The sequence below is a fragment of the Echiichthys vipera genome (genome assembly GCF_963691815.1).
Source record: "Echiichthys vipera genome assembly, chromosome: 16".
NCBI lineage: Eukaryota > Metazoa > Chordata > Actinopteri > Perciformes > Trachinidae > Echiichthys > Echiichthys vipera.
Window position 1 is genome coordinate 25145408 of NC_139841.1, and position 18448 is coordinate 25163855.

At 42.7% G+C, this 18448-nt stretch overlaps 1 protein-coding gene across 3 annotated transcripts in view; it reads left to right on the forward strand.

Annotated features, from left to right (window-relative positions):
- The first annotated feature begins 3517 nt into the window (after positions 1 to 3517).
- Positions 3518 to 18448, forward strand: part of mast4 (microtubule associated serine/threonine kinase family member 4) — a 114272-nt gene continuing 99341 nt past the window's right edge. For all 3 annotated transcript variants that reach the window (XM_083930008.1, XM_083930009.1, XM_083930010.1), the window contains exon 1: positions 3518 to 4064. In XM_083930008.1, the coding sequence (XP_083786134.1) occupies positions 3825 to 4064 (240 nt within the window). In that variant the 5' untranslated portion in view covers positions 3518 to 3824. The remainder of the gene's footprint in view (positions 4065 to 18448) is intronic.

Below are 18448 nucleotides of genomic sequence, written 5' to 3' on the forward strand. Positions count from 1 at the left end.
AAATTGCTTTGAGGGTAACGATGACCTGGACAAGTGAGAACATTCACAGGCTTATTAATGTTGTTGGTTTTGCAGGTATTTGGTCATAAATAGAACTAGTAGAAACTTCTAAATTGTGAACTGATTGTTATGTGACGCCGGGTGTCGTTCTGATCTGTCTTCAGTTTCACTCACTGTTTTTCTTTCTTATTTTTTCCTTTGTTTTATGTCATAAGTGTCATTATGTGACTGGAGCATGTTTTGATTCCTCATTTGAAAAGGGGATTTTCATACCTAAGAGAACAAAAATTAGGGGTGAGAGGAGAGGTGACCCTCGGGGCATCACGCTGGCCTAATGACAGTTTTACCCTCTCACAGTCAGCCTGAAGCTCCGTTTTCACTGCAAGATCGGAGTCTGTAGAACAGGCAGCTTGGGCGGATGCCTATAAATTATCGTCAGTGCACGGATGAGTTAAAAACGATACTTCACACTTGAATGAAAGACCAGTGACAGCTCTGTGATGTGCCAGTGTTTTATTTAACCAGGTGCAGGCAGGGTTTGTTTACCAAACTTGCTGTTTCAATGACAAAGAGCACTTTAAAATCACTCAGTAGATAAAGTCAACCGCAAAGTAATTACGTCAACTGACAACGCCTCTAAGCAAATGCCTGCTGTCTACCTCGCTCGACCACAAGAAGTGAAGAGACACGGCTAATATGCCGTAGGTAATAGTGCTTTGTCGTCTCGCAGGTCTCTGCTGATGGTGGTGGTGCCTGCTGCCGTTGTCCTGCATGACGCTTCCTGCTACTATTATAATTTATAACCTTAGCTGTGCTTGTTTCTACTATTCTGCTGTATTAATAAGTCATATTCACATTACTATAGATATTTTTATAGTCACTGGAAGTGTGTTTGTCTCTGTCTTTGTGTCTGTCTTTGTCTCTCTCTGTCCATCTGTCCGTCCTTCTCTCTTTCTCTCTCCTTTTCTTCCTCTCTCCGGTGCAGACAGATGTCCGTCCTCCACAGAGCTGGGTCTGTCTGACGTTCCTGTCTGTTATAGGGAAGGTTTTCATTGCCACCGTACTCTACGGGGGAATTGTTGGGTCTCTGTAAATCATAAATAAGTCATAGAGTGTGGTCTTTACCTACTCTGTAAAGTGTCCTGAGATAACTCTTGTTATGATTTGGCACTATAAATGACATTGAATTGAATTGAATGAATATGTTGTTTATCACGTTCGCCATCTTAGTTAAGCATGCTGAGAAAAAAAACAACAACTGTTGAGTAGTGATTCTGAGGAGGGGTATAGAGATAGCAATTTTGCACAGGATCTATATCTATATATATGGATGTCAACACTTTCTCAGCTAAGCCTGTGAATGTTCTCTTTTGTCCAGGTCTTCGTTATCACCCCAAAGCAATTTCAGTCAAAAGCAACTGCACTTGGGTATTTGTCTACAGGAAGACGTTTCACCTCTCATCCAAGAGGCTTCAACAAGTCATGTACATATCTGACTATCTCAGCTGTTGACACATGACAAAAGTCGACGCTAGATCAAGAACTGGCTGCAGGGTACAATGGATCAACACCTCAGTGGCCTGTTTGCTCTATGGAGCTCAGCATACCGTGACTTAATGCGACAGATAAGGATTATAAAGAGAAGAAGCTGCCTGTGCCGCTCAGACTGCACAGGGAGGCTAAAGAGCAGCGTGTGCTGTCGACTGTAAACGTGCTCTGGATGAATATGGTTTCTGCTTTTAAATCAATGTAGGCAGTGTGTGTGTTTAAGGTGTGTGTGCAGGCAAACTTGGATCTTAAAGTGCATTGTATGCTCTTGAATAAGGGGACATTTGATTATTGTGCGTTGCATAGTAATGGCAGCACATCAAAAACAATCTAAATGCTGTGTTAATTTCTGCACTACTAATGCACTTACCAATTTAATATGTGTAGTTTAATAGAGGCATCTTAATTACAGAGAGATGTGCCCTTTATCGCCTTGTATTGTGTTTTTACGGTGACATTGTGACACAGGTACGGAAGCCCTCAGTGGCAAGTGAGGAAAAAAATTGGGTGATCAAGTCTGATATTAACTGTTTTCTCTCCTTTGTTTACGACTTAAGAGCAGATGAAAAAAACAACGTTTGTTCAGGATAATGTTTTTAAATTGAAATGATATTTGTTGTCGTCTTACTCATTTCGGCCACAAGAGGGAGACCACTACCCCGTCGTCTAAATGGGACTAAAACGTCCTCCAGGTGAGTTTTAATGTCTCTATCTTTATACTGTATTGTTTGTTAGCAAGTTATGAAAAGGATCAGAAAATAGCTGTGTTCCAACCAACCCCGGTCTCCCCTACAATCAAAGCTGTAGATATTGTGACAGACCTTTCTACTAGTAAATGTGTGGATATCTTTAGTGATAATACAGTTCTGACATGGATAAATGCTATTATGGAAAATACCACATAGGCAGTGGTGGAAAAAGTGCACAGTGTACATTGTGTACTTAAGTAAAGTAGTAATAGCACAGTGTAGAAGGTATGCATTCAAATATTGACTTAAGTAGAAGTACAAATGTATATGATTAAAGTACCAAAAGTAAAAGTACTCATTGTGCAGCAATGGCCCATTTCAGAATAATATACATTATATCGTTGTATTATAATTATTAGTGCATTAATGCAAAATAAACAATTTAAGGTAGCTTGTGAATCAATACAATTTTATTTGATCTTCATCTCATCTCATCTTCAGCCTCTTATCCGGGGTCGGGTCGCGGGGGCAGCAGCTTTAGCAGGGGACCCCAAACTTCCCTTTCCCGGGCCACATTAACCAGCTCTAACTGGGGGATCCTGAGGCGTTCCCAGGCCAGTGTGGAGATATAATCTCTCCACCTGGTCCTGGGTCTTCCCCGAGGCCTCCTCCCAGCTGGACGTGCCTGGAACACCTCCCTAGGGAGGCGCCCAGGGTTCATCCTTACTAGATGATCCTGAACCACCTCAACTGGCTCCTTTCTATTTCCTTTATTTATTTATTCCTCCTCCCATTATTTGAATAATACATAAAAAATTATTTTTTTAGTAATATGTTTAAATCCCTTCAAATAAATACACAAGAAATGAACCAGTTTAACTGTAGTAGAATAAAAAGTGCATCATTTAGCTCTCAGATGCAGTGAAGTACAGTTTTTTAAAGTAGCAGCAAATTGAAAAACTCAAGTAAAGTACAAGAACCTCAAAAATGTACTTTGCAGTAACTTGTCACCACTGCATCAGGAGGGTGGTCCTCCATACACACTTAACTGCTGCCCCCCCAGCCCAGACCACTGAACACCTAAGGGTGATTATTTAAAAACAGCCTCTGTGTGATGGTGGGAGCTGTACACTGATCTGATTGGCCAGCCCCCGCACGTTGTGGGCGGGGTTTATTTGGGGCGCTGCAGGCTTCACTCGTGCACTATGAAGGCAGTGACAGCATGGGCTCCGCCGCCGCCGCCGCTGCTGGGGAAGTCATGCGCTCCGGGAACCCCCAAAGAGAGGGCGACTCTTACCTGCAGCGGGGACCTCAGCCTGGACGCTCACACTGACATGAAAAAGGGTCGATACATGTATTTGTTTTTAACTTCACAGACTTTCCGCAATGTCGTGACTTTGTTTTGACTCGGTCAACAAACACAAAGTATCCTTTTACGCGCTCGCGACTCCTGACGAAAATGCCCTCGCTCACACTGGACAGGTGCGTTCACGGGTTAATTAACGGCTTGTTTTGACGCCGCGTCTTTCAAAAATGGACGCGTTGTTGCTTTGAAGTTGGGGTTTAAGAGTTGGGGGGAAAAATACAATGGAGCAGAAACGTTATGTGTCGAGTGGAAGTGACTCGTCGTCGGGTTCAAACACCTTGTCCGAGGGGGAAGACGTGACGCCCGCGCTGCAAGTGGTGGTGGTGGACGTTAAAGTTTCTGGAGATGGAGGTGGAGGTGACGACGCTCACAACTCGGACGCTGAAAGTGTCCCCGAAGCGGAGGACGACGACAAGGACACACCGAGGGATGAAGGAAGTGAAGAAGACGAGGACGAGAAGGTAAACACCCTCACGGCTACTGTGCACGACTCACGGTTTGTTTGAGGCGTGTGCTCAATAGTGTCTAATAGTGTCTGTTTTCCTTGGGGTCAATTTGACCCATTTCAATGTGTAACAGCCCCAAAAACATGGTTGACATCTGGGGTTTTCTGCTTCATATTTAATGACTTTTTCCTAATTCTATAAGGACAACTGGGAAAACCTAAAACTGACATAAGCCTGTGAATGTTCTCATTTGTCCAGGTCGTCGTTATCCTCAAAGCAATTTCAGTCAAAAGCAACTGGACTTGGTTATTTGTCTAGGAAGACGTTTCACCTCTCATCCAAGAGGCTTCATCAGTTCATGTACACATCTGACCAGGCTGGGACTGGACCAGGACCAGGACCAGGACCAGGACCAGGCTGGGACTGGACCAGGACCAGGACCAGGCTGGGACCGGTCCAACTAGCTGGTGTGGAGATCCAGGTATTTAACCTCTCACAAGGCCGATGATGTCACTGGGACCCTTTGTGCTCCAAGCGCCAGTCTAATGACGGTCATTGGCACTTGGATCACAAAGGGTCCCAGTGACATCATCGGCCTTGTGAAAGGTTAAATACCTGGATCTCCACACCAGTTAGTTGGTCCAGTCCCAGCCTGGTCCTGGTCCAGTCCCAGCCTGGTCCTGGTCCTGGTCCAGTCCCAGCCTGGTCCTGGTCCAGTCCCAGCCTGGTCAGATGCGTACATGAACTGATGAAGCCTCTTGGATGAGAGGTGAAACGTCTTCCTAGACAAATAACCAAGTCCAGTTGCTTTTGACTGAAATTGCGTTGAGGACTAAAACTGACATGATAATAATTTTTGTCTAATTGACCCTGTTCGTGCCACTGCCCTTGCTATTGGACATTGCTTTCATTCCAAATATTATAAATAACACCGAATAGTACTTACAAATAATATACTTACTCTAAAACACACAAACAAATTTCCCTCAATCCAATTTTAGGTGTATCGTAAGATAATACATTTAGTTTTCTGTGTATTTCCCAAGTCACGTTATAAGTATCCTGGATGTATAAGAAGGTGTTTGGTGCTGTGTTTCAATTAAAATGCTAACTAGGTAGTCAACAAATACCCATATTACCTGAGTAATATCATACCATAGAGTATCTGACGTAAAAACTTGATTAACAACTTTGATTGTGATCATTTTCTGGATGTTTAAATTGGTAGGGCGGAGGTGACCCCAAGGATAAACGGGGTTAGTAAAACTTGAGGTTAACAGAAGTGTTAATACATCAACACGCGTACGTTCTGGTGGTTAAAGAGTGCTCACACACCTCCTCTGAACACAGTCACACACTCCATTAATTCAGCTCCTGCTGCTGTCAAACTGTGTGTAAACGACCACCTGCATCAGCTCAGTGTCTCGAGCTCGTGTTTGGTTGCATGCCATGCAGAAGTCGGTGCAGCTCTAAGTATATGTCACGCTGTGTGCTTCTTTGACTTCATGCTCCCCATTTACAAGTCACACTCAGTCAGCCTGAGTCCTCCAGTGGGATCTGATTTCTGTTTTATCTGTGATGAGTCCTCCGGAGTCATTCAGTCGACTGTAGCGGGTGTTTGCCATATAAGTGCTGCTCATACATGTTGTTTTTTTTTTTTAAATGTTTTAACTTTAGCCACAATTTGGGTCTGCCATGTAATACTATCTGGATTAAACATATTCTATCTGCTGCATTAAAGCAATTCTTACCTTTCTGGCACTTTCACACTTTTCTTTTGTAATCGTAAAATGCTCCTAACAAGCGCACGGCACACTTAAAATGTAATAGAAATCCACCAGGTGTTGAAACTGAAAAATATTCAATACTCACATTTCTGAAAAGGCCTGACCGATCATTTTATTTAGTCTGAATCAAATGATTTGCAGAGCTTCCTGCTCATCCGTCATCCGTCATCCGTCGCTCTGTTTCACTTGCACTGCTCATGCTGCGTTCTAGGCTCATGGGAAGTTTGATGTTTTGGACCTCGGACCAGGCAAAGTGCGCCGAATTCGCTATTAGGAGGTTCACTCCTACTAGCGAATACGTATTGAGTGGATAGTTCGAGCTCCCTCGAATTCGATAGTAGGAGGTTCCACTTTGACAGGCGTTCCAGTGCACTTTTCCTAGTTGGAGGTCCGAACTCTCCGTTACCCAGACCATAGCCTGCCAGAAATAAATATTTAGTATAGTATGTCAAATGCAGTACGCCAAAAGTACCAGGATGTCCAGGCCCCTCTCTGCAGTATGCAAGCATGGCTGTATTGAGAGAATTGGACACAGCGTTCGAAGCGGAGCCCTGTTCATTCATGTAAAGCTAAAAAAGTTAAATTTCCACATCTAAAACTAAACAAATGATCGGTCACTGCATTCGCGTTGTGGTTCATAGAGCCAGCTAGTTCTGGTTTAGCACTATGGCTAACTTAAATAGGGATTCAATTCTTTAATCGTGGGGCTCTTCTGGACCTTGAAAATGTTATCAGACCGAATTAATCCAATTCTGATATTAACACAAATCATTTTGCGGGAATTAAAAAAGACTATCTATGGATCTATAGATGTCTCTTTCGCATTGTAAGTCATTGGAAGAAAGTATTTCTGGGCCAGATGGCATCACTTGATGGACCCAGTATTTGTAACTCCACAATTTTGCCACTATGTGAAATGACTTTAAAGCCCAGTTCACTTCCTTGGGGCTGGTATACAAGGCAGCAGGCTTTCCTGACTATTCTTACCCACAGTCCTTTGTGCAGTTGAATATACGTCACATCGACTGATGCTGCGTTACAGTTGATCTTGGAAGCTGTAATTTCCAAGTTTGAGGTCTGAAGTTTAAGCTGGCTCGCCCCCACTGAAGTTGGGATTTCCGAGTTTCCAGTCAGTGATCTAAATTTGCACCGCAGTCACCTTGGGTGTGATGTCATTCCCAGTTACAAGTGGGACTGAAACGGAAAGCCCCATAAGTCCCAGAGAGCGCATTAGGCCTGCAACTAACAACCTTCATTGTTGATTACTTGCTCCATTAGATGTTTGGCCTATGAAATGTTGAAAAATGTCAGTCAGCGTTTCCCAGAGCCCAAAATTACCTCCTCAAGTGTCTTGTCCACAACTCAAAGATGTTGAGTTTACTGTCATAGAGGAGGAAATGAATCAGAGCATATTAACATTGAAGAATCAGAATCAGAAATACTTTAATAATCCCAGGGGGAAACTGTTTTTGTTGCAAACTCCAGCTTTATAAACAACATATTTAACAACAGCAATGTTATACAGATAACATCTATTTGTAAAAAGAGCTGAAATCTGAGAACTTTTACTAATTTTTCTTATAAAATGCTCAAAACAAATTAAATCAATCACCCACCATTTTGATAATCGCTTAATAGTTCACAAATTATGATTAATATTTGCAGCTCTAGAGCACAGACATAATACAGGTCATTGACAGAAGAGGGTCAAAGTTAAGACGCAGTGTTATGACATAGTAGTATGATCCAACTGTATGCATCCTGCATGCACTAGTATGTATTTTGTAAGTATGCAGTATGCAGAATGTACTAAAAGTAAGAGAAAAAGTACTACATCTGGAATTCAGCACTATTTCTGAAGTTGCACCTGTTTTGATTTGTGTTGTTGCTCAAATTGTACAACATAAAAAGAAGAAAAGTCGAATTATCAGTAGTCTAATACAACAGTACTGTAAGAAATTCTACCTTTGAGAAATTTACGTTGTTCAGTTTTTGTTGAAACAGTCTCAGAAAGGTGTTGATTCCACTGTCTGGTCATTTTGGAAGTTGTGGTGTTTACTCAGGAAACAGATGGGGCGAATGAGGAAGACAAAATTCATGTCTCAGCAGCATTTTCATTTAAACCCTTTTATTGCTTTCTCTGAGTTTGTGACATTTTACAACATCGCTACTGAACTGTCCTCTCCAGGGTTTCCCCCAGTATGTTAAAACATGGCTTTATTAGTCCCTCGAGTGGTTAAGTTTGGGTTGGTTGAGAAACCAGTTGCTTGCATTGTAATGACGGGTTTGAGTAGCAGAGCAGCAGTGTGTGGACAGTTTGTCTGTGAGTAAATGCTACAAGTCTTTAAGACCCGAGCCAAGTTCCTGTGTCTTTGCTTACTTCCTACTCATAACAGTGAAGTGAGTTAGCCCCAAAGCTAACAACAACTTCAGCTCACTCGGGCAACTTTTAAGGTGGACCAGTTATTCCCAATTTAGGGCGCACTCGCACTGTCCTTCCGCACCGGGCCAAAACCGGTTTTTCAGCTAAAGCCTAGTGCGTTTAAGCAGTGTGAGTGCACCCGCTCCGTGCATAACTGCGAACAGCGGGCGTCCACGGCCCGCCTGAGAGAGGTGGGCTTTTGTAGAGCCCGTTTGCACATGTACGAGCACGAGCGTGCGCACATGTACGAGCACGAGCATGAGGCCTACGGCGGTAGCGGTATGTGCGCCTGTTCGGACATAGAAACTAGAAGGACGGACCATGCGCGGAGATTTAACAACAACAATAATGGCGGTGAAAGGTTCACGTTGGTGTGATGCGGAGGTTGAGTGTTTACTGCACATTTGGTCGATGAAAATATCCAAAAACAGTCGACAAGACGCACAAAAACTAGGGAAAGATTTGTAAACAAAGCCACACACACACGATCAATGCGTGTGACGTGTTACGGCGTGATGACGTATGGACAGCAAGAAGCATTTGCGCGAGGCCCAGGTAGTGTGAGTACAAACGGGCCTGGGGCGCGGGGGGAGAGGGAGGGGGGACAAGTACCCTAAAGCCCGGGGCGCGTTGCGGAAGGACAGTGTGAGTGCGCCCTTAGCAAACTTTGCTCAGCACTACCGTAGTCCACCTGTGTATCCTGAATCCTAGTTAGTTGGTTCTGGTTCAGAATGGTTTGGGTGCTGCGCTTACGCCTTTTAATGGTAGGGAAAATCCTGACTTTGCATGGATGCTTCTGCAGACTGGTTTGACTGGCTAGGATTAACACAATGCAGCCCGATGCGTGCAAGGATTTGTTTGAGTTTTCATGCAGTTACCTAACCTTTTTAAACCTTTCCAAATCCTAATATCATGCAACATGACTCCAGGCTGTAGGTGTGGCTGACTGTCTTCCCTTATTAGGTCCAATGTAAGCAATGGGAGAATACAGAAGGTTGCGTAACCATGTTTCACTCCACATGTCTTTGCCTCGTCATATTTTGGATGCAATGTCCCAAAGCTTTGCAGGGATAGGTCGCTGATCCGACACATGCCCCCGTCGTGAATTAAAAAACAACTGAATAATTGATTAGTCATGGAAGCTGGAATTGCACCGACCTGCAGACACTGTGTCTGTTTGTCTGTCTAGAGGTGGACGGCAGCTCTGACCACAGCCTGCTGTTGAAATATGTTATGTCAAAGGACACAAGGAAAAGGGTATGATGAAGATCATGTATTCTGTGGGTAACGGGGGCGAGACTAGATAAGCTTTTGCATCTCCAGCTTTCCCTTTCGGTCATGTGAATGGTAAACCAAGGTAATGTGTGATGATGATTTATCTTACTGACATGCCAGAAATAAACAAACAAACAAACAAATAAATATCCCAGATGGCATTTCCTGTGAGGACACTAATGGACAATAATTTAATTCCTTCCTTATTTTGTCGTATCACAACTGTTAAATCAGTATCTTTGAGCATTATCAGACTATCCAGCATGCACTGGCATCCCCCTGCAACATACCTCCGGGGGTGGTGTCATGTTTTTTTCACTTGTGCTTAATTAATTCGGTTTGGCTGGATCAAAATATGACAGTCCATTAGAGCTGAGCTATCACAAGGACTCATACTGAACTCTTATTTCATTCTCTCTCAAAGTGACTAACTATGGTTAACTGAAATACTTTAGTGTTACTAAAATTAAACCACATTTAAACAGATTTTAAGAGGCAGTGCAGCATGTATTGGATGAACCTTGTGCCCTTTTCTCCTGGTCCCTTTCGAAATGTCAAAATGACATGACCCCTCCGTAGCTGGCCACTGAAGAGAAGATGTAATTTGAGCTGCTAGGCTGCACTAAATAGACACATCACAAGCCGAAACCCCGGAAAACCGGTAAGGTGACCTGCTAGTGAAGAGCAGCCTTCCGGTGGTATTACAACAGTGATAATCAAGGAGCCCTGACCTTTGACCCTTTGTCTGCTATCCTGCCGCTGTGGAGTTAAAGAAGGAAACTCTACTGAGAACTCGCATGACGTCTCCTTTCCAGACTTAGCTTCTTACAGAGTTTCAAGAGATGTTTATGTCGATGCCTATCTAAACAAAATCTCAGTGTTGAATCTTTCAGACATCTAAATCAGTCCAGTGTTGTGGGCAGGGACAGAGAACATTATCTGCAGTGAGCATGAGATTATGCCATGCGTAATCCTTTCTTACATGCATAAGATAAAACAACAGCATACACTCTGATCAGTGTTTCCCCTAGGTTTACAGCTTTTGGGGGGCATTTCGCAAACGCAGATATTGCAGAGAGCAGAGGAGAATTATAAACGTGCGACCATATAGAGACAGAAAGGTCATGCCGTCATTGTAAATAAGATAAAAAACATAAGGCTATTTAGTTTGTTTAAGGACAAGATATAGACCTGTTGTATAGGAAAGTATCCTTTATCCTCCTTAAATGACTTCTGTCGTGATCTGGCACCGTTGGGGCCCTGAAACTGGTTAGCGAGATGTGATTGTGGCCCCTACGGGGCTCCAGTCAGAGTTGATTTAAGTCTTTTACTCCCGGAGTAATAGTGCAGAGGAGCACCCCCCCCCCCCCCCCCCCCCAATTTATAATGGTAGAGGAAACACTGCCCATTTTATTTACCTGTTAATTATGGTGCATTGCACGTTTTGAGTCCGTGTCAGCAGCTGCACTTGTTAATCGGTTCATTGTTTAAGTTATTTTCCAGCAAAATTGCCCAAAAATTTGTTCGAGCGTCTCCGCTGTGGCGAGTTTCCTCTTTTCTTTGTTTCATATCATTGCAAGATAAATACCTTTGGACTATTGTTCAGACAAAACAAGCAATTTGAAGACGCCCTCTTGGGCTTTAGGAAATTGTGGCAGGTTCTTAAGCTATTCTCTGACATTTTAAAGATTATTTTATTACAATTATTTTAATAATTGGTGAATCTGTCGTTGTGACCACAGTCCAAAACTCAAAGATACTCAGTTTGTTATCATGGGAAAGGATAGAAACTAGCTAATATTCACAATGGAGCAGCTGGAACCACCGAATTTTGGCAATATTGCTTTAAAACGTCGCTGCTATAGAGCTGCCAGATCAAAAATCTGAACAAAACGGCCATAAAAAACTTCCCTGAGCCAAACATGATGTCCTTAAATCACTTGTGTTGTTGGAACAAGACTTAAAATCTGAAATATATTTAATTTATTGTTATATTTGATGAAAACAAGTAGCAAGTCCTCACTTTGAGAGGCTGGAATCACAGAATAATTGACATTTTTGACTGAAACAATGAGCCGATTATTAAAATAGTCGATTAATCAATCAATTGTGGCAGCTCCAGTCCGTTTATTTAAAGCTAAATTCACCACAGATGGATTTACTCTTAAGTAGTTAAAAGGAATTTTGGCATAAACCCCATATAAGCTTCACTAAACAGCATGGTTTTGGTCTTCCCATGATGCACGTTTAACCGTGACCTGAGGCTTTATTGCACGTAGAGCTGTTAGAAGTAGTTGTAGATTTCAGATAACACTGACACACAATGAGTCTGGCATACTGTTTGCCAAGGTACACTCTGATAGTTTGTTAATCATTGTATTCTTTGTCTAGATATGACCCCCCTACACACACACACACACACACACATATCATAAATCCTCTGTTCCCATACTCTCTCATCTCTGCCTCTCATGTTGTGATAGCAGAGTGGGAGAACTATCAGTTGTGTGTGCTTAATCGCACCATTTCCTTTATGGTTTTCTCGCAATTATAGTTGCTGCTGCAACAACAAATACATTTCCCACAGAGGATCAGGCTGAGTGTTGTACTTTCCGCAATCTATGATATGTCAAGCCAGTATTCCCACCACCACTGTATGATAAGTAATAATAATAATAATAACTTGAAGTTGGACGGTAATTTTGGCATGGATCAAAGAACATCTTGTAACAACAGTGATTATTCCTATTCTCCGTCTTCATGCCAGTTTTCTCTTTCAGTCTTGCACATGTTTGTGTAGTGCAGTAGCTACCTGGCAATCATGGGGATTATCTCCAGCACACAGAGGGAGGACCAACATAAACTGAACGGCTTCCTCAGTGGTGAGGTTAGGTGGAAAATGGATTGCGTCATGCATTGCCCATGCCACCCAAGAGCACAGTAATGGTTAGTTTTTAGGGCCTTTTCACGGCTGAAAGTTTGAACCAAGGTTCACGTGTTTGTTACCTTACATACATTTGATTGGTTGGATTTTGATGACCTACGTCCCAGGTAGTGTGAGTACAAGCGAGCCTGGGGCGTGGGGGGAGGGGGGGCAAGTACCCTAAAGCACCCTAAAGCACGGGGCACGGTACGGATGGACAGTGTGAGTGCGTCCAGACTTGTTACCATACATACATTTGATAGGTTGGATTTTGATGACCTATGTCCTGTTGTCAAGACCGGACAGTTAAACAGTTAGCTTTACAGTGTGAGTGCGCCCTGACTAGTTACCTTACATACATTTGATTTGTTGGATTTTGATGACCTATGTCCTGTTGTCAAGACCAGACAAACAGTTACACGGTTAGCTTTACCCTGACTGCCTCGTGCAACTGTGATGGTGAAAAAAGATCACCTGTCACAAAATAGACACTCGCCTTTTAAAGAAGGTCTATTTGCTTCTAAGGGCGCACTCACACTGTCCATCCGTACCGTGCCCAAGCACGTTTCACGGCTAAAGTCTAGTTCGTTTGACCAGTGTGAGTGCAACCGTACCGGGTCTAGGCACGGTACACTTGCCGGTCACTTGTGTGCATGAGCGTGCACACGAGAACGAGGCCTACGGCGGTTCTGACGTCATTTAAAACAATGGTGGTGAAAGGTTCACGTTGGTGTGATGCGGAGGTGGAGTGTTTACTGCAGATTTGGCCGATGAAAAGATTCAAAAACAGTCGAAAAGACGCACAAAAACTCTGAGGTCTATGGAAAGATTTGTAAACAAAGCCACACATCGCGATGACTTCAATCAATGCGTGTGATGTGTTACATCGTGATGACGTATGAACAGGCAAGAAGCATTTGCCGAGGCCCAGGTAGTGTGAGTACAAACAGGCCTGGAGGGGGGGACAAGGACCCTAAAGCACGGGGCACGGTACAGATGGACAGTGTGAGTGCGCCCTGACTCTCTTTTTCCACCTTTTATTTCTGTGACACTGAATTTATTCCGCTGACTTCCGTTCATCTTTATCCGTCCCCCAAAAGGCAGCTGTTGTGAACTGATAGATTCAACGTGTTTGCCCATGCGTGTCTATCACACTGAATGATGTGCTGTATGGAGCAGTAAAATAATTTACCGCAGCGACCAAGTCACAAATGACTTCCCTAAAAGCAACATCAATAAGGTGAGAGAGGGCTGTAAAACAGACATACAGCCTTCATATCGACATGAACGAAAAACTCAAAAAGTCTGCACTTAAATGAAATACCTCTGTCAACCCTTCCCTGCGGAGCAGTATAGTTTGAATTAAGTGACACCCTCCTCTGCAGTGAGTAATGAGTTTGTTCAGATGGGACTAACCATGTGTGAAACTTGGCACTGACAACAACTAGAAAACCTTGTTGAACTGGAGCTGCTGTGTTTAGGTTAGCAGGACGATCATTCATCTCGAGAAAGACACGGGACGGACTTGTTTCTTTGAGAATGTCTATGAACAAGATAAACTGTTTTTGGGAGGTAAATGGAGGCTGCCGGGAGTCTTTTCAAATTTCATACACTTTGCAATACCCCCATAACCTCTGTTTAACTAAGTGATCAATGTAAACACAGCGGGTGCTCTTTTAGTGCAACGGAAAGTTAATCGATGTACAGTCACTCTTTTTTTTTTAAGCAATTTGAAGATCCCACTTTGCTCTCTAGGAATTTGTTATAGTAATTTTTAGACATTGATCGGAGACTAAATTGATGATCGACAGTTTGAAAAAAAAACAACCTGGATTCATGAAAATAGTCTTAGGGCGCACTCACACTGTCCTTCTGTACCGGGCCAAAACTGTTTTTTCAGCTAAAGCCTAGTACGTTTAAGCAGTGTGAGTGCACCCGTTCCGCGCATAACTGCAGACAGCGGGCCGTCCACGGCACGAGCGTGCGCACGTGTACGAGCACGAGCACAAGCCCTACGGCGGTAACGGTATGTGCGCCTGTTCGGACATGTAAATAGAAGGAGGGACCATGCGCGGACATTTAACAACAACAACAAGGGCGGTGAAAGGTTCACGTTGGTGTGATCCGGAAGTGGAGTGTTTACTGCAGATTTGGTCGGATGAAAATATCCAAAAACAGTCGACAAGACGCACAAAAACTCTGAGGTCTACGGAAAGATTTGTAAACAAAGCCACACACACGCGATCAATGCGTGTGACGTGTTAGGGCGTGATGACGTATGGACAGCAAGAAGCATTTGCGCGAGGCCCTGCCAGTGTGAGTACAAACGGGGCTGGGGCGCGGGGGGAGAGGGAGGGGGGACAAGTACCCTAAAGCACGGGGCGCGTTGCGGAAGGACAGTGTGAGTGCGCCCTTATTTGCAGCACGGATGCCCCCGGTCGCAGATTTAGGGCGCACTCGGACTGTCCATCCATACAGTGCCCTGTGCTTTACGGTACTTGTCCAGAAAACGATAATTATTTAGGTCAAAATAAGTAAATTTATTCCATAATGTACGTATGTGAAGTTAGAGAAGTCGGTTACGTACATAACTTTAAACAAGTCAGTGTAGGTTTAATATAGTGGTCTCTCACAGCGCCGAGTAGATGAAAGTGCGCTGCGTCTCATACGGATGCTAGAGTGTGCTTTGCGACTTGTCCTATTTGACAAGTTGGGAGTGAGAATGATTTGGCTTTGGCTTTCACTTTGTGAAAGGGGAATTCAAACCGTTACTGTATAAGAAGTATATAATGTTTGTGGCTCTGGAGAGAGCTTTCCAAAGTCTGAGCTAACCCTGATGATGTCATTAAGGGTGTCTTTGCTTTGGCCTTAAAGTTTTAGCACATGTTGCAAACCGGAGCTGTGGGACTAATAAGTTGCATCATGGGAAGTGTAAGATCCAGGGTATTTTTCATGTGACGTGACTCATACGAGGGGGTCAAAAGTCAGGATATGTTGGCCTCGGCTCCTTCTGTCTTTACCTTTCATTTTTAAACATCAATAAGGAAGTGAACTACTTAATTACCTGAGTCCCTTTTAAGATCAGGCCTGTTGTGTGCAGTCCTAAAGTGAACTGAACATTGTAAACAGTTTTGGGGTCGTGTGGCCACTGATCTCGGCTGTTTGTTAATCTTATGCAATGGATTGACCACTAACACTTTACACACATACGCAGTTCAGAAAGCAGTTCATTCATTGTTATTTTAATATATTGATAGAGCTTTTTCTTACAATTAAGTCCCCGTTCTGAACTTTATTACCCTGCAACGACTACAGTAAATTTGAAACTCAGCAGGCTTCAAGTCTCTGGAGGTCGTTGTTTATACATTACTGAAATTGACGGCTGCCTTGAAGTCAGGAAATGCACATTCATTAGTTTAAAGTTTGCTTTGGTAAAATGCTTCCATAAGTTGTTAGTGATACTTAAAGTGCATCCAAACCTGGGACTTTTTAAGTATTTTGGGGACAAGAATAGACACGTAAAATGTTGTTGCCTGAACTCAACTTCTTAGGATGAGCTGTGCGTGCTGCTGCTGGGTTGGGTGGGGCTGTGTTTAAGAAAACAATAGCTCAGCCGGCCCCGTGATGTGCTCATTTTCTGATCTTTCACAGGGTCAAGGGAAAAACCAACGGGACCTCGGTGATTGGACTAAGAAATCTGTTTTTTTTTTTAAAACAAAGATTTGAATAATCACATTTCAGTGCCTTCAATTCTCAATTCCTAATTTTAAACAACCAAATCAAGCTGTTAGTAGTCTCTACTTTCTTTCTAACGTGCGTCTACATCTGACATACTCCCTTTGGTTTATTCTATGAAGGGTTATGGAGCTCCTTGAAACTGGAAGGGCAACTGTCACGCATTGCACCAGTGCTCTTTGTGTATCAATATTTGCTTCTGTTCGACAATGTTTAACTCCCTCCGTGCAACGGTTCTGTTCCTGCGCCATGACCCTAAATAAGCAGTCGTTTATTTAAGCGTGCTGCCAGTCAGGCCGATTAGAGGGACATCCAAGAGGATTAACACAATCTGGTTAAGACTCTTTCAACTCCTACTGTGGACTCTTCTTCTCAGGATCCATCTCTTGATTTTTGACTCTTCTTTCCTGTGCTTTGTACGTGTCTGGATTTAATCAGCTGTTTGTGATGCCCAAGCTTTCGAAGTGATACACAAGCTTAAGTTTGTTGGTACCCTAAACAAAATGTCTCTAGGTCGGAATTTACCTGTAGGTCAGCGTGCATCATCGGAGGGAAGCAAGGTAAGAGACTCCAGCAGTTGATTCTCCTGATTGGATTAAGAAGTAGGGTGAATCTAAAGTTCCTGTATTTGTTTCTTATTTTAATTTGTATTTAAAGTTTTAACTTGTTTTTCACACTTGCATAGAACTCAACGTAGGTTCTTTTATCTGCTGTTTAATGTGGTTTGTGCTGTTTTAAGAGTCAGTTTATAATTACATTTTGAGCTTTTAAAGGATAGTGTATAGAAATTATTTATTGTTTAACCCCTTGAATTCAGATTTCCCTTTTCTCAAGCAACAAATCTAAAAGCTGATGTGGCGAGTTACACTGACTCAGACTAAAGTGGTTTAAACCAGAATCTTATATATATAATTATTTTGTAAATAGTTCATAACTCATTATAATATATTTGTGCCCAGATGTAAATGTGTATTTGTGTTTGTCAACAACTTTAACTGCTCCTGTGGGCGCCTATAGACAAGACTGCTGTATGAAAAAACACATTACAATACAGCAAAACACACTAGAAGGGCACTTGGAGAGCGCAGACCTCCACCAAGGCATCTCACAATGTTAATGTAGTGTAAATATGTGTCCCATTAATCCAACACAGCATGATAAATCACAAATGCATTAAAAATGATGTGTGTATCTGCCCCGTGAGTTGGATCCAATCTCAAAATCTGACGCATACTCCACCCTTGGACCTGCTGACAGACAGACAGTCAAACAAACTAAGACACAAACTGAGCTGAATACACGACCTCCTCTTTGGAGTTAAATTATATAAAATATAATTTATATCATTTATTTATAGGGAAGGTTTCCGCTGCTACAGTACTCGACGGGGGAATTAATGGGTCTATGTTAATCTTAAAAAGGTCATAGTGTGGTCTTTACCTACTCTGTAAAGTGTCCTGAGATAACTTTTGTTATGATTTGGCACTATAAATAAAATTGAATTAAATTGAAATTGAGTTAAATATCTCATAGGAGAGAAATACTGTGCATTAATATTTATAAATGTCCTTTTACTGTAGTGTTTATAAATGCTAAATAGGGGGTTTAAAGTAAACTGTGAGCTTTAATTCAAATATAGCCTGAGATACATAAGTGGACTTGCCAAATCAAACTTGGGAATGCCTGTTTTATACTAACCTCCAGTCATCCAGTGTCCTCACAACTGTGGAGGCATTTTATACCAGTACTGAGATCATTATGGCAAAGAGCAGCAGATCATTCACTCTTTTCTGACAATATTCCCTGTTTCCCATGTTGGCTGAATCTGGAGAAGCTTATCTTGCAAGATTAAGCTGCTGTTTACACTGGTTGGTGTCGATTCAGATTGCTATAAAAAACGACAGCATGTCTCATGTATCATGGTTGAATCAGAGACATGAAAAGAACGCTGGTCGTTCCCAGATGCACATCATGATCAAAATGTAATCAGTTATTCCCCAGGGTTGAGGCACAATATTTTATGGAATGCATACAATAACCCACTTAGGCTCTTTGCTAAATTGCGGTAAAGGACGACTTCCCTGGTGGAAGACATGGTTTACTTCTCTACATGCCGACGATAAGAAATCTTAACCTGGTCAGTCAGAGAAGGAAAGCACTGCTGTATTATTCCAACTATAGTTTATGTCAACACAGGAAACTGAATTCCCCTGTGAGAGCACTCAAAGTTCAAATACGCAACGTTTTTCTTAAGCTA